This window comes from Chelonoidis abingdonii, chromosome 5, assembly GCF_003597395.2.
Source record: "Chelonoidis abingdonii isolate Lonesome George chromosome 5, CheloAbing_2.0, whole genome shotgun sequence".
In the NCBI taxonomy this organism is placed as follows: Eukaryota; Metazoa; Chordata; order Testudines; family Testudinidae; genus Chelonoidis; species Chelonoidis abingdonii.
Genome location: NC_133773.1, coordinates 71,532,395 through 71,559,370, shown reverse-complemented (window position 1 = coordinate 71,559,370; position 26,976 = coordinate 71,532,395). Strand labels below are relative to the sequence as shown.

General features: G+C 41.9%; 1 protein-coding gene across 2 annotated transcripts; it reads right to left on the bottom strand.

Moving 5' to 3' along the window:
- Positions 1-7,899: 7,899 nt before the first annotated feature.
- LOC116837842 (uncharacterized) lies at positions 7,900-26,276 on the bottom strand. 2 transcript variants are annotated; one of them, XM_032802642.2, is made up of 9 exons: positions 25,640-26,276; positions 24,130-24,216; positions 21,807-22,037; positions 19,989-20,011; positions 15,841-15,986; positions 15,507-15,607; positions 15,306-15,407; positions 11,350-13,180; positions 7,900-8,038 (listed from the first exon to the last, which is right to left on the bottom strand). In XM_032802642.2, exons 1-9 carry the CDS (start codon positions 26,117-26,119, stop codon positions 7,989-7,991), a joined length of 3,051 nt encoding a protein of 1,016 aa, XP_032658533.1. In that variant the 5' UTR covers positions 26,120-26,276; the 3' UTR covers positions 7,900-7,988. The 2 variants fall into 2 exon arrangements, with proteins under 2 accessions (XP_032658533.1, XP_032658526.2); XM_032802635.2 differs by lacking the exon at positions 7,900-8,038 and having other exon boundaries at positions 11,225-13,180.
- Positions 26,277-26,976: the final 700 nt, after the last annotated feature.

Here is a 26,976-nt window from a genome sequence, read left to right as displayed (position 1 = left end):
TTTCTTTTAATTATAAATTATTCATTTTATAGCTTGTACTATACTTTGGATGTTTAATTTAAACCAGATGTGTTAAGCTTAAGATTTAACTTAGCGTTTTTGTAACAAAGGATGTAACAAGACAACTATCATTTTTCAAATTAAATTAAAATTCAGAGTTTTCTGAGGCGCCTATTAAAAATAAAGACAATTCCCTTTACACTTGGAAGTTTCTAGGTACAGCTACTTGTAGCTCACTCTGTCATTAACAGATGTCTACAGGGGACACAAGTCATTCTACATTAAATAAAGCATGTTAAACTGCTGTGAGGATGTTCTCACACAGGAGTCAAGTGGCATGGCCTTTAATTTATGCACACTGACTTCACACTTATCTGATTTGCTTGCCTTATCTGACCTATGACCTTGTAGACAACCCTAGGACAACGCTGGAGCATCCCTATTCTCCAAAAAGATCCTGCATGACAGCTGCAGGATATCTTAGAAGTAGGCACCACTATAGCTAGTAGCAAATTGTTCACACAGGCTTGTGCTGTGTATCTACACACACACACGCAAATAGTTGCAGCCACTTAAATGGTACATAGCCCTTTATGTAAATACTTAATTTCAGAATATCCAAGTATGTACAGGGAGACTTTAGCAAACCAGTAAAGTGCCTGAAACCACTATGGCTTATTGTTAAAGACAGCCTAGTCAGCAAGCTGTTAAAAGCAAGTCTCAGCTTGACCAAGGCAGGAAGGAAGGGGGGTTTGGGTGCCACCGAAAGCACAGCTTGACCCCGCGTCCTTTCTGATAAGAACTGTGTTGAAGTTGCTGATACATGTGTTTTAAAAAAAGAGTAAGATATGCCCCAGGAATGTCTATTGAGGTCTCAAGCTGCAAGTTCTGGAAAAACCAACACCTGGTTAATCAATAAGCAGTTTAAAGCAAGAGGTTCCTTCTGATTACTTAAGAAGGTTTCTTTAAGGGACATGTCATTCTATTACTAATGTATAAATAAGGGGACTCATTTGGGGGACTCTTCGGGACTGGCCTCGCCCTCTGGATGCGTCTTGTGTTCCCCAGCAGCAGACGGGCTGCCGCTGTATCACTCGAAAGCCACACTCAACTTTGGTAATTATCAAGGGTTGGGGGTGTTTTACTAATCTTGTTGCGGACGTGTGTAAGTGCTTGAGACTAGTCAAGTTTAGCTTTAAGTGAAAGCACTCTTGTGTTGTCCTGTCTGTGTTAGTCATCTATCGGTCAGACAGCCGTGTCTCCCCTGATTTATTTCCTGACACCTCCTCGCACAGAGTAAAGTTACCAAGAGCTTTGGGTTGAAAGAATCCCAGGTAACAAGTACAGATTTATACCAGTTAACTAAACTGTAACCTGTCCTTTAAATTGGCTTCTGTACCCAATGACTGGAAGATAGCTAAGGTAACACCAATATTAAAAAAGGACTCTAGAGGTGATCCCGGCAATTACAGACCAGTAAGTCTAACATCAGTACTGTAGTACGGCATGACCGGGGCTCAACCCTCCTACACGGGGGGTGGAGGGGAGCCGCACCGGCTCACTGCACTCCGTCGGCCTGGGGCCCGCCCCTTGCTGGGAGTGCTGAGGGAACTGGCAACAGTTAGCAGAAGGCCCCAGCCTTGTCAGTCGGGCTGGGCACAAAGCCAGGAGTCTATATAGGCCCAGGCCCTTGGGCAGGGCGGGGCAACACACACAGTTAGGCTCAGGCCTTGCAGCAGGGCTGAGCGGGAGGCAACAATCTATATAAGCCCAGGCCCTTGCAGCAGAGCACTTGCAGCAGGGCTGAGCGACAGGCAACCACTGTAGATGGTCTCCTCAGGCAAAAGGGAGGGGGAGTCTGTCACCCTTAAAGGGCTGGCAGGGGGAACGCAGGCCCTCCCACTCCATTGCATTCCAGCCCGGGACCCTAGCAGCGGTCAACACCGCTGACAGTCAGTGGGGGATCCTGACCGAAACACACTGACAAGGGCTCAGGCGAGTCTGCAGCCGGATGAGAGTCAGCTGCCCCCGGGCCACTTCCAACCTCCCCCTCACTGGGTACCTGCCCTTTGCCAGCATCGTCCAGGGGGTCCCAAACCATGGGTTCCTCAGCAGGTTCAGCAGCGGGAGGTCCGGTCCACTCCTCAGGGTACCGGGGTTCAGGCGGTCCGGTCCACTCCTCAGGGTACGGGGGTTCGGGCGGTCCGGTCTACTCCTCCACAGGCCAAGCGTCAGAGGGCTCCGCCGGCTGCTCTGGGTATTAGCCCCAGGGGAGGTCAGGCCAGTACCCCTCTGGATACCGGGCACGGAGTAAGCCAGGCCCAGCAGGAGCTCAGGCCTCAGCATCTGCCTACTCTGGTAGCCTCCTCCTAACTGAGGGCTGGGGCCGGGCTTTGGTACTTCCTGTCCCACTCCTTGACTTCCTGGGGGCGGGGACAGGCAAAGGGGGCCTTGGACTTCCGGTCCCGCCCCTTGACTTCTGGGGGGTGGGGATAGGCAGCAGGGCCTCTGCCCGGGGCCGCAGCTTCTCTGGCCTATTCCCTTCAGGAGCGTGGGGGAGGGGGGCCCCCTTGCTACAGTACCCAGCAAATTAGTTGAAACAATTGTAAAGAATAAAATTGTCAGACACGTAGAAGAACATACATTGTTGGGCAAAAGTCAACATGATTTCTATTAAGGGAAACCATGTCTTACTAATTTATTAGAGTTCTTTGAAGGAGTCAACAAACATATGGACAAGGAGGATCCAGTGGACAGAGAGTACTTAGATTTCTTAAATAAATTAAGTTGTCATGGGATAAGAGGGAAGATCCTTTCATGGCTTGAGAACTGGTTAAAAGGGAACAAAGGGTATGAATAAATGGTAAATTTTCAGAATGGAGAGGGGTAACTAGTGGTGTTCCCCAAGGGTCAGTCCTAGGACGAATCCTATTCAACTTATTCATAAGTGATTTGGAGAAAGGGGTAAAAAGTGAGGTGGCAAAGTTTGCAGATGATACTAAACTGCTTGAGATAGTTAAGACCAAAGCAGACTGTGAAGAACTTCAAAAAGAGCTCACAAAACTGCAAATGAAATTTAATGTGGATAAAAGTAAAGTAATGCACATTGGGAAAAATAACCCCAACTATACACAGAATATGATGGGGGCTAATTTAGCTACAATGAGTCAGGAAAAAGATCTTGGAGTCATAATGGATAGTTCTCTGAAGACGTCCATGCAGTGTGCAGTGGCAGTCAAAAAAGCAAATGGGATGTTAGGAATCATTAAAAAGTAGATAGAGAATAAGACTGAGAATATTTATTGTCTTTATATAATCCATGGTATGCCCACATCTTGAATTACTGCGTACAGATTGGTCTCCTCATCTCAAAAAGAGTATACTGGCACTAGAAAGGTTCAGAGAAGGCAACTAAAATGATTAGGGGTTTGGAACGGATCCCCTATGAGGAGATTAAAGAGGCTAGGACTTTTCAGCTTGGAAAAGAGGAGACTAAGGGGGGATATGATAGAAGTATATAAAATCATGAGTGATGTGGAAAAAGTGAATGTGGAAAAGTTATTTACTTATTCCCATAATATAAGAACTAGGGGCCACCAAATGAAATTAATGGGCAGCAGGTTTAAAACAAATAAAAGGAAGTTCTTCACACCGTGCAGTCAGTTTGTGGAACTCCTTGCCTGAGGTGGTTGTGAAGGCTATGATTATAACAAGGTTTAAAAGAGAACTGGATAAATTCATGGAGGTTAAGTCCATTAATGGCTATTAGCGAGAATGGGTAAGGAATGGTGTCCCTAGCCTCTGTTTGTCAGAGGGTGGCAATGGATAGCAGGAGATAGATCACTTGATCATTACCTGTTAGATTCACTCCCTCTAGGGCACCTGGCATTGGCCACCTTCGGTAGACAGGATACTGGGCTGGATGGACCTTTGGTCTGACCCAGTATTGCCACTGTTATGTTTGTCTAAAGACAAGGCTAGATGGTGGGAGGTCCCTCACAAGAACACTTTTTTTTTAAGCTACTAGGACGATTTTGAGAAGTTCCATATTGTCTTAATCCAATAATTTTTTTTAAATACATAAAGTTGGGGCCTATCAACCTTGGCAGTGGATTCTAAATAAGTTCTTGTCTGATTATGAATTATTAAGGCAAAGTGGAACCAAGCTTGTAACAAATTTCAGGGAAGGATAGTGAAACAAAACTTTAGCTATCACTCTAGTAGTCTTGCCCTCTTTAAAATTACTAAAGAGAAACAGAATGGTTTGTAGCCTAGAGTACGAGGAGGTGGAGATATTATTAAAGCTTTAGGGTGAGATTTTTAAAGGCATCTAGGAATGTGGATGCCTAGTTCTCATTAATAATTAATAGTGCTTTATTGTGGGATTTTCAAAAGGGCTCAGTAATGAGCTGTTACTGCAACCACTGGAATAAATGATATAACCCCCATTGGCTGCAAGGGTAGCAGTTAGTTCAATCTTGACTGATTTGAAAAATCCACACTAGAGCTGTGAACTGAAAAAAAAGGAAGACAACAGATACAGCTAGCGCACGACCAATTACTGCTAATGTGCACAGTACAGTCAGAGACAACTGGTGTCTGACTATGAAAATGGCTGCTTGGCACTGGCTGACTTGTGCAAAGTTCAATTTATCCAGCTCATCCATACCAGATAAAGTACTTAATACCCCATTAAAGTCTGACAGAGTGGCTGAAATCACACTTTCCTTAACTTAGAAATAAGCGCTAAGGGCTGGTCTACACTTGAAATGTTATAATAGCACAACGGCTGTAGTTCTTCACTGTAGATACTACCTATGCCTGTGGGAGAGGTTCTCCTATCAGCGCAGGTAATCCACCTCTCTGCGAGTAACCAGGGTTAAAGTGAGTATAGCTATGTCTTTCAGGGGTGTGGATTTTTCTCAGCTCCAAGAGAAGTAGCTACGCCAATATATGTTCTCAACATACACCAGCCCTAACGGAAGTCCAAATGCTACTGCTTCAATCCTGTAAAAGGGGACTTTTCTGAAGAGAAATAGTATTTTACTAGTGTATTAGAATACACAGAATGGACGGCCAACTGGTCCTTTTATTATAGCATTCCATATGAACATTCAAATAGGTGGCTATCACATGAGCATGCTCTTCTGGTTTAGGGGAGAAATCACCAATGTAGCTCTTGACTAAGACCAATGAAAAAGTTTCTCCAACACCACTACACAGATTTATTAGATCTGCAGAAAAGTTGTTAGTATTACACAATAAAAGGAGAAAGCATGGAAGAGGAATGCAGTATGTTGTCACCAATAAAATCATTCTATAGAATGAATGTTCAGGAGCTTCTGTGAAATTTCTCCTCTAGCATGTTTTGGTTTTTGCTATGTTCTCAAAAAAAGGATTACTTTCGTTTCAATAGTAGCATCCAGGCAGAGAGGGTTATTCATTTGAGATAATGAAAGGACGATTAAGACCTCGTGGAGTAGTCTGAAGTCAGAAGATCTGCTTGTTTAGATTCCAATCCTACAATTTATTCAGTGTGAGCCTATACCTCTGAAGTCAAAAAGAGCTGTTATTGACTTCAGATCAATGGCACCTGTCATAAACAGATAGCTAAGGGTTAATGTTTCTTTTACCTGTAAAGGGTTAACAAAGGGAACCAAACACCTGACCAGAGGACCAATCAGGAAACAAGATTTTTCAAATCTCAAGGGAGGGAAGTTTTGGGTGTGTGTTCTTTGTCTCGTCTCTGTTGCTTTCTAGTCTCTGAGGGGATCACTCTATCTCCAGGCTTTCTAATCTTCTCTTTCCAAGTTGTAAGTACAAAGGTAGAAAGACAATAGGCTTATATTGTTTTTTTGTATTTACATGTGTGTAGTTTGCTGGCATGTTTTAAATTGTATTTCTTTTTGGATAAGGCTGTTTATTCATTTTTTTTATTTTAAGCCAATAACCCTGTATATTGTCACCTTAATACAGAGACCATTTTTATATCTTTTTCTTTCTTTTTTTTATATAAAGCTTTCTTTTTAAAACTTGTTGGATTTATTTTTTGTTGGGGCTCAAGGAGATTGAGTCTGCAGCTCACCAGGGAATTGGTGGGAGGAATTGAAACAGGGTGATCTTCCAGGGTCATCCAGGGAGGAAGTAACGAGGAGACAAGGGAAGGGGGTTGTTTCCCTTTGTTGTGAGACTCAGGGCATCTGAGTCTTGGGGTCCCCCAGGGAAGGTTCTGGGGAGACCAGAGTGAGCCAGGCACTGGAATTCCTGGCTAGTGGCAGCGCTATCCGATCTAAGCTGGAAATTAAGCTTGGAAGTTTCATGCTAGCATCTCATTTTTTGAACTCTAAGGTTCAGATCTGAGTAGGAAAGCTATGACAGCACCTAATTAGCTCCTAAGTCACAGAACAATTCAGAGTTGTTCGTTCTAGCACAGTATGGATACTTCTCCCTCTAATTCTGCATCATTGTCTACCTGTATCTTACAGTTGGAAGACTTAAAAGGAAAGACCTATTGTCATGGCCGGAACGCTGTTCCAAGCACATTTAGGACTGCTTCATACTATACCTAACCATATACTTTCAGGAGCCATTCACACGGATCATGCTCCCTGCTGGGTCTCCGAGGCAGTTTGTTAAAAGATGCTTTGCAACTCAGGGATCATTTCAGTTTAGAAGTGCACCTGCTGTCTACTAAATGTCTACTTTAACTTCCATTAGCATTACTGCAACTGCAAAAAAATAAAAAAAAAAATAAAAAAAAAAAAAATTCAGATTTCTAGAACTATCTTCACATACAAAAAGTCTTTGGTTTCATTAATGGGGACCCACACATATTGGCCTATATATAAACTAAATGAGAAACAGCATGTTACTGTTAAAGTTAGACACTCAAGTCAAATCACCTGAGTGTAATTAAATTACAAGACAAAACAGACCGCAACAATATACTACTAATGGTTTTAAATATTTTAATATATTAGGTGGTGATATACTAAGCAACTGACACCGGTGCTAACAGATAAGCAAATAAATCCACAATGCTATAAAGATCAGATAGAAAATGATTTCCAGTGTTCTTTCCTATACACTGTGTACAAGTTAAGCATAACACTAATAATTAAAGAACAATTCTGAATCCCAACATCTAACAGCATCAGCTGCTGGCATTAGAATTCTAATTATTGATGAAGGCAATGAGAACAGCATTATATTAGTATCAGGATGATGGATGAGCCAAGAACTCTGCCACAGAAAAACCATGTCAGGTGGTACTGAAGACATTACTACAAAAGTCCCTGCTTTGTTGGACCTAATTCAGCATAAAACTTCAATAAAAACAGTGGTGGTACAGAAGATATTACATATGCCTATTGGGAAGAGTTCTGGTACCATTTTATACAGCAGAGAATACCAGAAGTTATATTTCTTAGTTAGTGACAACTACCATAACTAGAATTTTGCCTTTAACAATGCATTCAATACTTGCTTCCTCTATAGAAGTCAGTAAAGATCAGTAACTGAACCTTGGGAAACTGATCAAAAAATTAAAATCACAAGAAGAAATGTCATCACTTCGGCCATTAACTATGTATTCTGATAAGACAGATTTGTTTAGATATCCTGTTTACTGTCTAAAATTTTTTAAGTATAAACATTTCATGCAAAGACACCACCTTCTTGTCACCTAGGAACTATTACAGAAAATAACTTGAATATACTCAAGTGTGGCAATATATCACTCAAGGTCAGAAAGGAAAGCCTTTCAAATCTAGATGTTTGTCTTTACTAAAAGGCATACTTTATTTTAGCCCTATTTTAGCAGTTTGGTGGTTTTAGAATATACCTTTTCAGAGTAAAAGCCACACTTCACTAATCTAAATATCTGGAAATGCATATACATGCAGCATAGATTCAACAGAGCATGACAAATGTGTCACTGTAAACTGAACAAGAGATTTTTCTAAGACCAATGTTTCTAGAAAATTCATTTACATTTCTGACCAACTGTTCTGTATGGATGTAGACTTAATTTCCTGTCCTGTGAAGAGAGACATACAATACATATTTAATTTTTTGAATGTATGTATTAACTTCAGAATGTTTCTGCGATAAAATATATTGATTACCTAGTAAATATTTAGGTCCATAAATCATATAGGTTGCAGTTATATGACGTTTTAGTGATATGGACATTTCTATGATTTGAGGAGCCCTGAACCAAATAGGGGCCTCAGCCACACCCTCCATATATACATGAACCAGTCCATCCATGCTCTCAATCCTTTAGCTCCATGATCAGCTCTTATCCTGTGGCAACTTCAGGCTGTAGCTTTCCACAAACAAGGCCAGCAGATGGGGTGTAATACTGGTCACCCCATCTCAAAAAAGGATATTGCAGAATTAGAGGGGATTCAGAGAAGGATGACAAGAATAATCCAGGGTATAGAGAAAAAGAAAGCTCATAAGGGACAGAAAAGACTGGGATTTTATCTTAGAAAGATTAATAGAGGGCATGTGATAAATATATAAAATACATGGTATAGAAAAGAGATCAGGAAATTCTATATTCTCCAGCTCAAAACACAAGGAGAGATTAAACGAAACTGAAAGGTGGCTAATTAAAACCTGATAAAAGGAAGTAATTTTTTTATAACAACTTTGCCATAAGAAACGGTTGAGGCCAAGAATTTGACAAGATTCAAAAAAGGAACTGGCCATGTATAGAGATATCAAGAATATCCAGAATTATGATTTTGGAAGGGCTGTTAAGCCTCATACTATTTTACCATAGTTACCAGAGAGTAGTAATATTCTTTTGGAGGTGGCAGTATAACAATAATCATCAAATGTAACTGTGGACTGATTTTTTTTTTTTTTTTTTTTATCTCTAGTATGTATTATATTTCACAATCTGAAAATTCACCTGATTAATCCTTCCTCATTAGGCGATTTAGTGCAACATAACCATTGTTATCATTTTTTGCTGTCATACTAACCTTTATGTAGGTTTTTCTGTTTTCAGAATTTATTTTCCACAACACTTGATTTGCTCTATATATGGAAATCTCTGCCCATCATGCAAAAATTCACTATCACCAGCTCACTCAAAATGACTGTTATTATTGATTTAGGATTATATTTAACAAATTGTAAGCAATGTTCTCCAACATACACTAACAGTAAGAACTGATTTTGAATATTAATTCAGAGGTTTTATTTTTAAAAGCATGGAAATCTAAATGTTCTATTACTGGAATAAAGTGGCTTAGAACTCTTTGTTCAATTCATGATAAATAATATGGCATGGATAACAGACAAGATGCAGTGAAAGATCATTCCATATCTTTATTGCTAATACAAGAAGGTTTTTATTAAGTTGCTCTGATCCTGTGTAGCAACCTACTGCACACAGGACAGAGACATGCAGAAATACAGCTAGAGAACGGTTTAAAACGTTTTAAAAATCACATCTCCAAATTAACCTACCAATGTGTGGTGACAGTATCACAATGCTTTAGCTTGCTTAAAACAGTAGTTCATTTTAGAATTAAGGCTTTAGGCAAGTAATAATTGATAGTTTAGAGCTAAAAAGATCCAAAATGGCACCCACAATGATTTCCTATTAGAAACCTCAAAACGGAAGCAGATTTGACTGAGAGGAGATAAGGATTAACTAATTCAATGAGGAATGATTCAGCATATTCCAAAAGAACTAAAGGGTGTGGCTAGGAGGAAAAGCTATGCTAATAGCAAAGAAGTCTCAGGAAGAGGATCAACCAGCTTGACCAGTCAGCTTCATCTGTCATTCGCTTTCTCAAGTTCAGAAATTAGCATAGATCTTCCCTGCCTAATTATACTAGTTCAGCCAATCAGAGAAGGCCAGAAACTGAATATAAGGCTGACAGTCAGCAGGCTGGTGTGTGTGTGAGAGAGAAGACAGATGAATAAGAACAGACAAGACTGAAGAACAGCAAAGGCAGAAAAAGAAGGTTCTAGAGAGCAAGCTGAGGAAGCAACTGCCTGAAGCAGCAGTCCAAGGCAGCAACTGGAGGAGCAGCAGCACAGCACCAACAGGCTTTTTCAGACAGAGCAGAAGGAACAAAGACAATACAGAGGGATTTTATAGTGAAGGAATGTAAATCTGATTTTTATAGTTTATCTTAAGGAATAACTGGGTGTGCCTGTAAATAGAGCTGGATGCCTGCGTTTGTGAGAGCCACCACACCCATCCTGAAACCCTTTGGCCAATGCTGGTAGGATGTCAGTGTTAATTACTATTTCATTAATATGTAATACTGTGATGTTCTCTTATGTCTATATATAGAAGCTTTGTATGCTATATTGTATAAAATTTAGGGTTATACTGTAATGTTACATGTAGGCTTCATACATACACATTAAAACACATGGAGATCTCCAATTCGTAACATTGTAATGCTTCCTTGTACATATACGATCTGTTTACTAACTGATTGGGCTTTATGAAGGTGTACAAGGGGATCTCTATGTATCTTGAATTTTACATTATAATTGCTACATGTTTTACGTATCTATGTGTTCTGTGCTGTCTGTGTCTTATTTTATTTTGCGACTTTTATATGATTTCTAATTAAGATTTAATAGTGGTTTACTATGTCTTAATAGATTAGTGTATTCTTTCTTGCTTTACTGAATGTATTGTTAACTGCTCATTTTCCATTAAATAAGTGACACTGTTTTCAAACAACTGCTGCTTGTATGTCAATCCTTTGAGCAGAAGGCTCTATCAGTATCCTCCCATGGGTTAGCAGCGTTAGTCTGCTTTGGGGAGTCCTCTGTGGGCCAGAGACAAAATAACTGGTAAATCCTGGCATTTCCTCTAGGGCAAGCCACCTCTTTATTACCCATTTAGACAGAACAAATTAAAAATTGGTTTATGGTTATAGGCAGGCCAGAATGAGAGTGATTTAGGTCCACATTTTGGAGTAACTGGTGGAGAGACAAGAAACTACAGTTCCAGCTTCAACCTTCATAAGGATATAGAATTTAGGGTTAAAAATGATTTCTAACAATGGAAGACATTTTGGAGGTTGACACTGTTATCAGTTTGTACCATAAAAATAGTATCCCTACTTTCTTTTGAATTCTAGTTGATTGTGATAGTTGTTCTTATTACAGAAAGACCCCGTTTAAGATTCATGGCAAACACAAAGAGCTCTAGGAAAAAACCCCAGGATATCACCTCTTTTTAAACTGGTTATATATTTCAGTAGAAACATTTACTTAGTTCCAACATATCTGAACAGATATCTGAGTATTACGTACTTTGAAGGGAATTCTCTTCCGTTTCATTCTCTATGGTGCACGTACCTGTTTTTTCACTAGCTGTTTTGTCTTCTGGAACTGAAAAATATTCTGATGCACTACTACAGTCACTAGACATTGATGCCTGACTTAGCTCTTCTGTATCAGAATCTGAATGATTTAGTGTTTCATGTTCTTTACCTACTGCATGTGCCGAGCCTCCTAAAAATGTATCACCACATGTTACTGGAGTTAGACAAGCTGCCATCTGTAACTGCAGAGTGTCAAGTTCATCTTCCTTCCTGGAAATCTCTTCTACATCTTGGTGAGACTTATAGGTTTCAGCAATATTTAAACTATCTTCAACTTTCACATCTACTTGAGATTTAGTTGATGCAACACTAGGATGAGTGGAAGATACATTACTTTCTTTACTAGGAAGGCCTGTTGAAAATAGAGAGCTGACTACAGCTAGACCATGCACAGAATTCTGTTGAGCAAGCGTGTCTTCAGTTTCAGTCTTCATAGATAGGTCAAAAGAAAAAAAAGAATTGCTACACTTTGGACTTGTAAGTTCAGATATGGCCACTGTACATACTGGAGGTGGAAGTTTTTCTACAACTGGATGCGCATTGTCAATTGATTCTATTTTCATTTTTTCACTTTCACTTTTATTATTATTAGATAAAAACAGCATCGAGGAGGAAGGTAGTGAGTTGGAAGTACTTTTGACAGTGCCTTCAAATGAGATTACAGGTGAAGATTTACATTCCAGATTATAATTATTGGATGAGAAGGAAAATATGTTATTACAGGGGAAAGGCTGGGTCTTGGAAACATCTTTCTTTCCAGTGTCACTACTACATGTAGTATAGGCTATAGTAGCAGTGGAATCTGGGGTACTGGTACTCTGCTCCTGAGGGACTACTGTAGGAGATTTTAGCCAGTTATATTCTACGTCTTTGCTTACAGAAACGTTCTCTTCTCTGGTCTGAAATATTGTACTTTGTTCAGCTGGCTTCTCAGATAGGCTGGAAAATGGTGAAATCTTCAATGAATTGCTGCGTTTGGATACTGTAAAACAATCTCTTTCCGAGTTGCTAAAGATAAATGAAAAAAATGGCTTTCCACTTTCTGATGACTCTAGTTTAGGACTTGTAGAGGCGGCAGAAGCTTTAGCCTCAGTTAAAGCTGAAGAGTCAAACTTTGTACAATTTCCATGTTGACTGCCCATTTCATCTTGAGTATCAGACCTTCCCACATAAAAAGTGGGGAAAACCGAATTATTCTTCTCTTTTTTGAAGAAAAATGTAGCTGCAGCCTTATTTAAATTGGGTAAGGTTGAGTTATTACCTGAATTGGGGATAAAATGTGGAGCAGAAAGGCTCTGTGTGGGGGCACCTAAAAAGGTGGGTTTTGAAACAACAGGTTTTGTTGCTGATTCTGGTAAGCCAGTTGAAGTGCTAGGACTTGCTAGTGTTTTTGCAGAAATGGGAACCGGTGAGGATTGAGCCGTTTTTACTTTGTTTTTTATTTCCAAGCCATTGAAATTTTCTGATGGGGAAGTTAGTTTGCTTACTTCCGGAGATCTTGTTCCATTAAATAACTTCAAGTCACTGTTCAATTCAGAGAAATTCCAGTTTACAGGTGGAAAGCTGAATCTGTAACTACTGGAACTGGAAAAGCTAGTGTTACTAAAACTTCCTTTTTGTAATTTGTGTGTTCTTATTCTCTGTGCATCTTTCACTTTGGGAGCTGAGGACAGAAGGGGAACTGCTGAAAATATACCCTTCGAAGAATCAGTTATCCCAAATGTATGCTTCGTATTTGCAGGTGAAGTCTGCATCTTCAACTGATCTGATGTCCGATGACCCATATAATAATTATAACGTACTTCCTACAATTGTGGAAAAATCACCAAAATTATTTAGTACAAGGGAAGGTAGTCAGCCATCAAAGTTGCAAGTTCTTTAAATATTATGTGAAGGGAAATTGTTTATTTGTTGTGCTTATATGTTCTAAGACTACTTTAATTACTTAGAATATTTTGCTGACACTTAAAAGGCAACAAAAATATACACACTGTTTAGATGAGAAGAAATCTATTATTTTTTAAAAGTCATATTTAAGTGACCTAAATAAAACTAAAATCCAGATACTTCAATGGCATAAGTAGCAAAGAATGCGACTACACAGAAGTAACATCTTTATAACTATGTAACTAAGAGAATATTCTCTTCTGAGAATAATGAAAACCTAAATCCAATGTAGTACACCTCTACCCCAATATAAAGTGACCCGGTAACACACAAATTTGGATATAAAGCAGTAAAGCCGTGCTCCGGGGGGTGGGGCTGCACGCTCTGGTGGATCAAAGCAAGTTCAATATAACACGGTTTCACCTATAATGCGGTAAGATCTTTTGGCTCCCGAGGACAGCGTTATATTGAGGTAGAGGTGTACTTTTTTATCCAGGGCCAACGAATTTTTAAATTCATATTTTTCTTAGTCACATTAAGATAACAGCTTTGATTGCTGTGTATCTATGGTAACAAGGCAAAAGTTGATTCATTTTATGCCTACAATACTCAAATGCCTCTAACTCTCAAGAATATGGAACTGGAGAGGCACTAGTTATGGAAGGCCAAAACAACTGTCAAATAACTACAGAGGGAAGATCTTTTTAAACCATTTTCTGCTAGAGAAAGAAGCTAGATGGGCATGATGCAGTGCAGCTGATAAAGCCTGATGCAGCAGCTCAGATATTCCTTCACAGACTGCAGTCAAAACAAACTGGGATTTGGAACACTAGGGGACACACACAACCCATCATTGCAGAAATTGTGACTTATGACCTACTGGGACTATTTAAAATTTTTAGCATGAGTTACCACCTTCAATGCACACAGAAGCATAGGCTCAATATCAAACACAGACTATTAACTTTCTCAGGAAAAGATTTGGCATTCATTCGTACTTGGGTTTGATCACAATCTTTCCCACTGAAACTGGGCCTTACCTTATCGTTAAGGTATTGACTACTTAATGTGGCCAAAAAAATGTTAACTTCTCAAATAAGTTTAAAAATAATCCACTTGCACTTGTAACAGCTAGCCCTTTTTTATGAAAGCAACTAGGTTGTAGTTGCAGTTCTACATTTAATTTAAGAATTTAAGAAAAAGGTTAGTGCGCAGTAGCTTGAACTAAAAGTAAGTCACTGACCCATCAAGAGTATCAGTTTAGCATAATTAGGGCTCTACCAATTTCACAGCCATGAAAAACATCACAGGCCATGAAATAAGCCTTTCCCCATGAAATCCAATGTCCCCTTTTTCCTAGGAGCATCCCAGAAAAGGGGGCTCCTTGCTCCGGTTGAGGAGGGACATAACTTGTCCATTCCCTGCACAGATGTGTGGGGGAGGAAGAGGAACCAGACCCACCTCTGGGTGCCTCCCCCTGCTGTAGGATGCTCTGGGACTGGGCAGCAGCCCCAAAGGTTCCTCCAGCTGGAGACTTGTGGAGTTGGGTTGGATCGGATCTTCCCTTGTTCCTAGGAGCGCCCCAGTCCATACCCTGCACTGCTGCTGCATGTATGTGGGTGGTGGGCGAGAGAAGAGGGGGGAGCCTCCAAGAACCTCCTGTGGCTGCAGGAAGCTCTGCACTTCTCACAGAAGTGAGGGTAGCAATCCCATGACCCCCCTACAAACAGGTTTGCGACCCCCCCCACTTCACACACACAATCCCCCTTTGGGTTGGGACCCCCAATTATAACACCTTGAAATTTCAGATTTAAAACATTCAAAAATGTGAAATTTAACAAATTTTCAAATCCTATGGCCATGAAATGGACCATAATGGACTCTGAATTTGGTAGGGCCCTAAGCATAATGAACAAAAAAAAAAAAAGGAAGCCCATTATAAACCCCAAGGGCAGTAAAAGATTGTGACGATATAAAACAGTAACTTGTTTTCCCAAACACTATTAGCAGCTGAGCAATACTTACATCAAAATGCATTCTTACCTCATGACTCATGTTTTGAAACGTTGACATTTCTGATATTGACATTAAGCGAGTACAGATTTTACTACCGTCAATCAAAGTTTCCTCATGTCCCACTACAGGCTGAAAAAAGTTACATCAGACATTGTCCATTTTGGATTTTTACAAAGCCAAAAGAACATACTTAACCATACAAAAAAAGTCTTGTAAACAAGAGCTTACATAATATGTGTTGTGGATGTTTTTCTGATCTTTCCATTGTTTTGCACTATTTTTATATGCATACTTTCCTGTTAAACCTTCACTTCCTCCAGAAGAAAGTTCTGTGAGAAAAGAGGAATAAAATAAGACTAATGAAAGAACACTTGACTCAGATGTAAAAACTTACAAAGTTATGAAACTGGGGCAGCTAAAAAAAACTTTCCATTTTGAAAACTGAGTATTGCTTTAATGTAAAGTTTATTGTGGTACTATAACAGAATTATTTGCAACATATATATGTGTTAAAAATAATGAACTGTGCACTGCGTTCAAAATATATGCACCTTTTTTCTACCTTTAACGACGCATGAATCAACTGAAGTCAGCTGTAAGGCCAAGATTTCATTAACCACAGATTTGATATCCATTTGCTTTTGGGTAGACTCTGGTGATTTTTCATAGCTAGATGCTATGTGCATCAGGTCAAGCTGAGTCTTCACTCTGGAAAAAAAAAGTGAAAAACATCTTTTAAACAATTATTTGTGTTTCGCCGGGTTCAAAACAGAAAAAAAGCTATACCTAGTTAATAAAAAAAAGTTATATTAAAAAAGGAACTCATTAGATGGCAGAAAAATATCTGAAGAGATTGATCTTCCTCTATTTAGAATTTTCTAATTTCCTTTCTTAGAAAAGGCCACTTGAGGATTTGTTTGCTATTTTGATCATAGAACTTTTTCCAAGAGGCTTCTCTGTCCAGCAAAGAAGCTGTATTTCATGGGCTAAAAGGGTTAACCCCTTCTAGTTGTAAGGAAAGCAAAAGAAGTTTCAGTAAGGAAAATTTTTTTGCGGAGGTGGGAGGAGGGAAAAGCCATGGGAGAGGTGAGGGTGGAAGAACTGATATTATTTAAGCATTTGTTTAGTTTGCCCTAAAATTAAAGACCCATAATCCAGCATGATGAAATTTAAACAAGAAGTAGGCATTCACCATCAAGGCACAATTATTCTTATGGTAATTGTTCAGAACAATTAATTTTGTCAAACCACCAATCAGCAAGGAGGCAAATCATTCCACTGAGAAATTTTAAATATGCAACAGGTGAATTTGAAGAAATTGCAAGTTTTATTGTCCAGAATTCTGCATCTCTCCTGTACATGCTTTTGCAATAATTAACTAATCAAGCAGAAAAGGGTTAATACATGTACTATGAAAATATAAGAGATGTGGCTGAAATACCATTGTCAAAGATATTCTTCAGCAATAAAGAGATAAAGTACTGTATATACTTGTTCATTAGCCTGTTCACTTATAAGCTGACCCTCCAAGCTGGTTAGGTAAAAATAGCAAAAACTGTATGACCCCTTTCATCATAAGCTGACCCTATATTTCAGGGGTTGGCAAACTTTGGCTTTGGGTAAGCCTCTAGTGGGCCTGAACGTTATGTTTACCTGGAACAGCAAACCAAGGCCACAGGGAGCTGAGGGGCTCCGTGCCTGTGAACGCTCCAGGTAAACAAAACAACACTGTATTAGATATTTAATTCAATAAGTTTAAAATCATCAAATTTTGCTGTAGACTCTTTTATAAACTGACCTCCACTCTTCGATGCATCACTTTTTTACCAAAAATATTCAGCTTACAAACGAGTATATACGGTATTGTTAGTGCACTGTGTCTGAACCCAAATTACATCTTTTTCTTAGGGGTCATTCCTAAAGGCCTCAGTTGAGAACAGAACTTTAAAATTCAGTTTTCACTTACAGTAATATATATATACAGCTCAATTAAGTATAGACATGAAAGTGCAAAACCATAAATGCCAAATATGACATTTTCCGTATCCCACAGCAAACACTTAAAATCAGCAAGAGAAGGTACTGTACTCCATTACTTAAACAAAAAACAAAACAAAAATCCTTGCAAGCTTTTTATAGAAAGTTTGCATAAGAAGTTTAATTCCATTAATCATATTAGAGCTGACTGAACAAATTTGTATATGCTCAAACACTGATTCTAATTCATTAAAGTATCCAAAAAATAGTTTTGAAAACATGTGATACTCATGAATTGGAGCATTTCCTTTGCACTTAACATTGTAGTTATATTCCTGAAAGATGCGACTTTAAGTGAAACCATGTTAAGCGAATCCAATTTCCCCATAAGAATGAATGTAAATGGGAGGGGTTAGGTTCCAGGGAATATTTTTTTTTTTGCCACACAGTGCAATACTATAGGTGGGAAGTGCTCCCGCATTTCCCACACAGGCACAGCCCACTGGCACTGGAGACAATGAGGCAGGTAAGGAGGCTGAAAGTGCTGTAGGGTAGAAGCATGTTGTGCAACAGCAGCTTCTCCTGCTCTGCAAGCACCAGGGGTGGGGGGGGCTCAACCCTTGGCCCACCCATGCCACCTTCCTCCAAGCCTCCACCTTTAACCTGCCTCTTCTTCCCTCCTCTTCCCCTTTTACTCTGCACACCACGTCCTTACTCCTCCCTCCCCTGTCTTGCAGCATTCAGGAGGCAAGAGGGAGAGGGGAGGAGCAAGGACACAGCAGGCAGGCTCCCCCTCCCTCCTGAACACCACAAGCCAGCCGACTGCTGTGGGTAGGAGGTGTGCTGCATCCTCACTTCCCCCCCCCCCCCCCCGTCTCAGCCCGCACTGCTGAGACAGGAGGGAGCCGCAGCCCCATTGGCCTGAGACGGTGAACCGTGACCATTGGGAGCTGCAATCGGCCGAAACTGCGGACACAGCAGGTAAACAAACTGGCCTGGCCCACCAGGGGCTTTCCCTGAACAAGCGATGGACCAGCTTTGAGAACCACTGCTTTAGTTTACCAGATGCCATGCTGCTGTTGGACTGTAAAAATCTAGTTTTTGTTGGAGTATTAAAGTAGGCTTCAGGAATTATGCTTATAGGTCCTGTTAACATAATTAGATAAAATAGCTTCTTTTAGTATGGAATGTTACTGAGACACATTATAAATTGGTGATTTAAATTTTTATTAAACTGAATATAACGAATTTACTATATGTTGAACTGTATATTATTCTTGTATGGTAACTCTGCACTTAATGTCCTCTCACTTAACGTTTTGATGTTACGTCCCTGCTCAATTACAGAACACGTCCATTCAAAGTTACGCAATGCTTCGCAATAATGTCATTTGGCTGCCTGCTTTGTCCACAGCTGGCAGTCCATCAGCTCACCTATATCACCCCCCGCCTCTCCCCACACAGTGCCTCCTGCCTGTGGGAATCAGCTGGCTTGTGGCATTCAGGAGGGATGAGGGAGGAGCGAGGATTCGGTGTGCAGGCTCCCCCTGCCTCCCCAACACCACAAACCAGCTGATTCCTGCCTCCGGCAATCAGCTGGTTTGCAGCGTTCAGGAGGCAGGGGGAGCCTGAACGCTGAGTCCTCGCTCCTCCTCCTGCCCCTGAACGTCACAAGCCAGCTGACTGCCATGGGCAGGAGGAGGAGGAAGAAGGCGCTGATCTGTGTACGTGTGGGAAGTAGGTACAGAGAAGGGTTACAAAACTGATTAAGGGTATGGAACAGCTTCGAGAGGAGGTGAGATTAAAAAGACATACTATTCAGCTTGGAAAAAAGAGAGGACTCAGGGAAGATATGATAGAGGTCCATAAAATCATGAACAGTGTAGAGAAAGTAAACAACAAAAGTGTTATTTACCCCTTCTCAACACAAGAATCTGGAGTTGCCCAATGAAATTAATAGGTAGCAGGTTTAAAACAAAAAAGGAAGCACTTCATACAACGCCGTCAATCTGCAGAACTGGTTGCCATGGAATGTTGTAAAGCCAAAAAACTATAACTGGATTCAAAACAGAATTAGATAAGTTAATGGAAGGTAGAGAGGAGCGAGGACGGATAGGTCCACCAATGGCTATTAGCCAAGATGATCAGGGATGCAACCTAATGAAGCAGGTGTCCCTAAGCCTTTGACTGATGGACACTGGAACTAGAAGACAGGGAATGGATCACTTGATGATTGCCCTGTACTGTTCATTTCCTCTGAAGCATCTGACAGTGGACACTGTCGGAAGACAGAATACCAGGCCAGAATACCACTGGTCTGACCCAGTATAGCCACTCTCATGTTCTTATTTTCTGGGACAAAGCAAGAAGACAGTACTGCAACAGAAAAACACTAATATCTGAAGTAATTATTTTAAGCTCCACTTTTATCTGTTCAATAATAAATCTGTGAAAGTGATATACTAATTCCAACAACTCTAGAAGAATTTTAAAATTACATCTTAGAAAGTAATGTCGTCAAATATTGATAGAACTTCTACCACTGTTCAAAATTGTTCTGTCTCTCTCTCCACATTAACTAATCCACTGCACGCCCTGGACACCCCTCTCCGAACTCCCTCCCCACAATCATGATATGAATATTAACTAAAAACTTACTTTGTTGTATCTTATTACCTTACTCAGCTATACACTAGCAAAGCACATGAACTAGAACTCATGAAATGTATGTACCTTTTATTCAAGCCACATGCCACCTGTAATTAAAATAAGACTGCATTAGAGTTGAGGATGTTATTTAAAAATCAAACAAAATTACTTTATTAGAATATCTGACAGAAATTGACTGTTCAACTTGTTGACACACAACTCTTCATTTCACCAAGACATAATCAGAAATTTTAGCACTCACAGAAGTAAAAGAGCAATAATCACAAACACGGAGGGTATGTGTCTGGGAAAATTACTTACCCTGTAATATTTTGTTCTGAGGCCAAAAGGGAAATCTTTCCTAAAAGTCAAATCTAAGACACTGTGCGTGAGGCAAAAGCCACATGGCTGTCTTTGAGATCAAAATGTACTTGAAAATATTTTGGCAGGATTTTCAAACCATGGACTCATACTCCTTAGCGCAAGACTCAGAGTTTGTCTACACTTGAAATGCTATCCCGAGAGGTGGTATTTAGGTCGATGGAAGAATTCTTCTGTCGACTCAGCACTGTTTACACAGGGACCTAAATCAGCCTAACTATGGTACTTGGGGTATAAAAAATCCAGTCTTAAGTGTTATAGCTAGGTCGATCTAATTTGCTAGCGTAGACCAGCCCTAAGGGACCTTTTCTACATGGTAAGGTAATGCACTCTCTACAAGGGAGTGATTTCTAGAATGCACTAATTGGTCCATGTAGTCTAGGGGTGAACAAATTTTTTGGCTCGAAGGCCACATCTGGGTGGGGAAATTGCATGCAGAGCCATGAATGTAGGGCTGGGGCAGGGGGTTGGGGTGTGGGAGGGGGTGTGGTGTGCAGGAAGGGACTATGGGCAAGGAGTTGGGGTGCAGGAAGAGATGTGGGGTGTATGAAGGGGCTTAGGGCAGGGGTTGGACTTCAGGTGGGGTGTGGCGGGGGTTAGGGTGCAGCAGGGGCTGGGCTGAAGGAGGGGTGCAGCATGCAGGCCCCCCACAGCTCCCATTGGCCAGGAACGGGGAACCATGGCCAATGGGAGCTTTGGGGGAGGTACTCACAGGCGAGGGCAGTATGTGGAGCTTCTGGGAGTGGTGTGGGACCAGGGAAGGCAGGGAGCCTGCCTTAGCCCGGCAGCACCACGGGGTGGCAATCCCGTGGGCTGGATCCGGCCCGCAGGCCATAGTTTGCCCACCCCTCAGGTAGACTCTGCTGGTGTGCAAAAAAAGTCTCCTTAAGACACTTCAACATAAAACAGCGATAAAATAACTATGTTAAAGCACACCAATGGCATCTATACAAATCAATTAATGTTCAACATGTTAGTGGACACTGGAAATCACACTCCATATAGTGCATTACCCCATCACGTAGACAAGTCCAGGCAGAGTTCCCAAAATTGTAGAAAAGTTGGTCAGCAAGGGTGCCTTATGGTGTTTTATAATGCAGCTACTTGCCTCACCCTACTACTTGTGAGTAGGGTGGGGCAAGTAGCTGCATTATAAAATGCCTCACAGGATTTTAACCAAGTCTTTAGGAACTTTCCAGTAAGTTCCTGATTAGGTTGGAAATGAAGAAAACAAATCAATCACAAAAATTCAAGTGAATTAGAAATCAGTGCCTCAAAACAGGTTGTGCAATACAAGAGAGGGGGAAAATAATTCCTCCACCAAATCAAAATAAGGTTCTCTTCTACAGTCTGAAGGGAAGTGAGAATCTTGTCAGAATTACCCGTTCAGAGAAGCAGATTATACGAGACTGAATTGACCTTGAGAGTAAGTATCTCAAGGTATGTCCCAAACAGGGGGTTGGGGGTGTCATATGCGCATACAATGTTCTGCGATCAAGTAGTAACAAAAATCATCATCACCTCCAGGAAACGCTCAGGATCACATTCATCAACAAGCTTTTCACAATCCTTCAGGAAACTCTCAATGGTTTTCTTGTGAGTTTCCTTCATTTTCTTCCAAATTTGATATTCTCTCTTGTTCTTATTTCTCTGACTTTCAATATCTTCTAGCAATTCCTTTTTTCTCATTTCCAGAGTTTTGAAAATTTCTTCAAATTCCAATGTAATTATCGCTGCTTCTTTGTTCAAGATCTAGAAACAAAAGTATTTTGCACAAAGATCTGATAACAGTAAGTACACTGTCATCCCTGCAAGCTGCATGGAAACTTTTTAAAGACATCATAAGAGAGTCTCAATTTAAATGTATACCCCACATTAAAAAAACATAGCAAGAGAACCAAAAAAGGGCCACCGTGGCTTAACAACCATGTAAAAGAAGCAGTGAGAGATAAAAAGGCATGTTTTAAAAAGTAGTACCGGGCAAACTGGTTGAAAATATAGTTAAGAACAAAATTGTCAGGAACACAGATTAATATGATTTGTTGGGGAAGAGTCAACATAGTGTTTGTAAAGGGAAATCATGCCTCACCAATGTACTAAAATTCTTTGAGGGGGGTCAACAAGCATGTGGACAAGGGGGATCCAGTGGCTATAGTATACTTAGATTTTCAGAAAGCCTTCGACAAGGTCCCTCACCAACGGCTCTTAAGCAAAGTAAGCTGTCATGGAATAAGAGGGAAGGTCCTCTAATGGATTGGTAACTGGTTAAATGGGTAGGAATAAATGGTCAATTTTCAGAATGGAGAGAGGTAATTAGTGGTGTCCCCCAGGGGTTTGTACTGGACCTAGTCCTATTCAACATATTCATAAATGATCTGGAAAAAGTGGTAACCAGTGAGGTTGCAAAATTTGCAGATGATACAAAACTATTCAAGATTGCAGACTGCCTAGGAGTTAACTAAGAGCTACAAAAGGATCTCTCAAAACTAAGAGACTGGGCAACAAAATGGCACATGAAATTCAATGTTGATAAATGCAAAGTAATGCACACTGGAAAACATAATCCCAACTACACATATAAAATGATGAAGTCTGAATTAGATGTAACCACTCAAGAAAGATCTTGGGAGTCATCATGGATAGTTGCATGAAAACATCTATTCAACAATATTATGAAATGTTAAGCAATGCCACTATATCAATTGCCCACATTTTGAATACAATGTGCAGTTCTGGTTACCTTTTCCTATTCTAATGCATCTTTTTTGAGATGGGAAAGGAGAAAGGCAACAAAAATAATTAAGGGTATGGAACAGTTCTATACAAAGATAGATTAAAAACCCAGACATTTTTCAACTTGGGAAAGAAATGATTAAGTGGGATACAACATAAGTCTATAAAATCATGAATGGTGTGGAGAAAGTGAATACCAAACTTATTTACACCTCTAGATAACACAAGAACCAGAGGTCACCAAATGAAATTAATAAGCAGCAGGTTTAAAAACAAACAAAAGGAAGTATTTCATCACACAGCACAGAGCCAATCTGTTGTGAAGGCCAAAACTATAACAGGGTTCAAAAACGAACTAGAGAAGTTCATGGAGGATAGGTCCATCAATGGCAATTAGCCAAAATGGGCTGGGGTGGTATCCCTAGCCTCTGTTTGCCACAAGCTGGGAATGGGCGACAGGGGATGGAGCACTATATGATTACATGTTCTGTTCATTCCCTCTCGGGCACCTGGCATTTGCCACGGTCAGAAGACAGGATACTGGGCAAGATAGACCTTCTGTCTCAACCAGTACCACCATTCTTAAGTTTGATGGTTAGGGATACAACCCATGCTGTGGGTGTGCCTACCATCTGACTCCCAGAAGCTTGGAGTGGGTGATAGGGGGTGGATAGCTCAAAGATTGCCTGTTCTGTTCATTCCATCTGAGGCATCCAACATTAGCCACTGTCAGAAGATGGGCTAGCGAAGGACCATGGTCTGACCCAGTACAGCCTTTCTTATGATGCTGCTCTGGATGAGGAGGCCTTGAGAGGTTTTCGCTCCAGGTCTCTGTGTGTGTGTGGCGTACCTTCGCCCAGGTGGGCAGGAGGGAAGGGATCAGGTCCTTCTCTCCCTGCAGAGGTGGGAATGGGGTGGCATTGCAGAATAAGCCTGCGCCGTACTCACCCTGCAGCAGTGGCTCCCGTCACATAGGGCTGGGCCAGCAGTATAGGCGCTACATGGCACATTTTCCATTTTATTTATAGGTTATTTTATTTTGTGATATCTCGCGTTTGCAAAAAACACAGGGCTCCACGACTCTCTACAGATGTCATTATGACTAACTCACCTCAGTATCTTTTGGATGACTTGATAGTTCCTTCACCAAGTTCTCATTTATTGCTCTCAGTTTCTTCAGGCTGCTAAAGAAGGTTAACTGCAGGACATAAGTTTACAACCACTTAATCTACTTTTTTTTTTTTAATTTTAAATTTAAAAAAATCTACATTATAATCTTCTCTACAGATTGCAGAGTTTAACTAGACTATTAAGACATTACTTATACAAAAAGACTCTTTATGCTTTAGGACAAGGAAGAAACTTGCATTTGGTACTTTCCTCTCTCAAAGTAGCATTCTTTAGGCTTGTCTACACTAGAAAGTTTAGCTGCTTTAACTATACCGGTATACTTAAACCCTGGACCAGATTGTGTGTTCTTCTTTTCCTGTACTGAGGGGACAAGCTGCCTTTGCCCCTCCCCACTTCCAGTCTGCATTCTCACTGTTTTGGTTGCAAAATCAGTATAGAAGAGTCACAGTATCATGTGCTCTACTACGCCCCATACCCATCCCGTGTACCAGGGACATTCTGCAAGCGCAATTAAACTGCAGCATAAAAGGACTGCTTGATAATGTACTATCCAGCTTCTACTTCAGATGGAACTTGGAAAAGTGGTTGAATGTCCACTGTCTTGGCAAAAAGCCATTGCAGATAAAGTATTAAAGGAGGGACATGCTTTCTTCATACTAAAATATTCCAAGAGCCGTCTATTTCACCTAAATTGCTTTTCCTTAATCCACTATCCAAATCCAAAGGTGTCAGGCCAAAAAGCACATAGCTAACCTGACTGCCTATAAGCGGCTGTAGGGATGGCTGAACTAGCACATGCTTGGTCTTAGGGAAACAAAGTTAACATACAAGACATTAAGGGCCTGTCTACAGTAGACACTTGCTATAATGTCAGAAAGTGTTTTTCCCCCCCTTCTGCTGCTGTAGCTAATACATTCCCTCAAGGAGCTGTAGGTAGGTTGATGGAATAATTTCTGTGTTGATCTACTGCTGTCCATCCTAGAGCTCAGGCTGGCTTAACTGTATTTTCTGGGGATGAGTTTTTCACAACCCTGAGCAACAGAGCTAGATCAACCACAGTTTTAGGTTTAGACCAGGCCTAAGATTATCAGCTTCAATAAAACCAGTCTACAGTCTATTCAGTTAAATTCATAAAACTATCTACGTGGTCGGTGCACTTGTTAGGGCACTGTGATAACTAGGTCAGGGCACTGCCATGTTACTACATGGCCTGGCCTTAGGTATGCAGGACTAAACAGGAAAAACCAGGTCTTGTTACTGCAACATCCTGGCCCTGAAAGCTTTCACAGGAATGCTCTGACTTATTACAACACTCGACCCATTTGGCTCTAACAGGTTCTCAGGAGGCAGACTAGCTTATTGTGTTGGCCAACCAGGCCTGAATTGCTGAGTGGTCTGGGCTAGGTCCAAAAGAGGCACTGGCTGGGCAAGCAGGTTCCCATTTCACCCCGCAATGGGCACAGCCGACTGGCAGGGGGTGCGGGGCTTACTTTCTCCTCCTGGTACACGGTGTCGAGGAGGTTGACGGCATGGAAGATACCCTGGTGCTCCTCAGACACGCACTGGCCGCAGCCCGCCTGGCGGCACATCCGGCAGTAGAGCTGCACAAGGTGGGCCGGGTGCTTCTCGCAGGCTGCTCCGAACGCCGGCGGGGGGCTCAGCGCCCCCGCTTCGTCTTGCCCCGGCCCCGCCTTGCCCCCGCCGGCCCTGTACAACTTCACCACCTCCGCCAGCGTGCTGTTGACGGGCAGCGCCGAGCAGCCGCCGCGCGGCAGCGGGCAGAGCTTCCTGCAGAGCGGGCAGGAGAAGCGCCGGGCCTGGCCCGCGCGGGGCGAGGGGGGCGGGCCGGGCTCCCCGGAGGCCAGGCACTCCAGCACGCAGCCCTTGCAGAAGTTGTGGGAGCAGAGCGGCAGCGTGACCGGATCCTCAAAGAGGCCGAGGCAGACGGCGCAGGTCAGGCTGGCCTCCATCGAGGCCAAGCCGGCGGCGCGGCGGGCCGCCCTCCGCAGAGACCCGCTTCCACGGGGACTAGAGCCGCTACCCTGCGGCCAGTTCCCACGGAGCTCGCCCCGGCCGGGCACCCCACCGCATGAACTTCAACCGCCGGCCTCGCGCTCCAACCTGGGCGAGACTGGGAAAGGGCGGCTCCGGAACGCCGGGCCGGGAGCGGCTGTGATTGGAGGATATGGGAGATTGACAACGCTACCTACTACTAGTCAAAACATAGGCCGAAGGGAAACACCAATTGTATCACAATTGAAGGGGCGGGACAAAAGCCTCCTTGCCCAGTAGGAGCTTTGAACTGGCGCGCCCGGCTGTGGTAGCTGCTCTTTTTCACGGGGTGGTAGCGGACGCGAGATCTGGGGGATGGTGTAACTAGCTGGGCTCTTGCCTGGACCTACTGGTGTGTGGCCGTCACAGGTCGGGGTTTGGGGAGGAAATCAGGCGCTTCCTTCCCCTGCAAGAGCCGCAGTCCCTGTGCTTAGGGGGTCGCCTCGCACCCCGAAACGAGCGGGCGAGGCAGAGCGGAATGGCTGTGAGCCGCACTACAAGCAGGGGTGTTAATGTGCCGAAAAGTCACAACCAACGTTCTGTGTCTTGTGATCTCTGAAGGGCAGGGAGTGTACCTGGGTAGGTCGCCTAGGGCAGGGGTCGGCAACCTATGGCACACGAGCCAATTATTAATGGCAGGGGGCTTCCTGCTGGGACTCCGAGTGTCATTAAAAATCCTGCCAACGCGGCAAGCTGCCGGGGTCCGCGGTCCCGGGCCAGAGTGCTGGCCCGAGTGCTGCAAGCCCCTGTCCACTCCCCCGCCTTCCCTTAGAGC

What these genes read in the sequence shown, in the direction of transcription:
- LOC116837842 (XM_032802635.2), bottom strand. Translation starts at nt 26,119, where the DNA reads ATGGAGGCCAGCCTGACCTGCGCCGTCTGCCTCGGCCTCTTTGAGGAT. An exon ending in ATCCTGAGCGTTTCCTGGAG is followed by an intron (nt 20,012 to 21,806) that starts GTGATGATGATT and finishes TTTTAATTACAG; the next exon opens with GTGGCATGTGGCTTGAATAA. An exon ending in TGATTCATGCGTCGTTAAAG is followed by an intron (nt 15,608 to 15,840) that starts GTAGAAAAAAGG and finishes CTTTTCTCACAG; the next exon opens with AACTTTCTTCTGGAGGAAGT.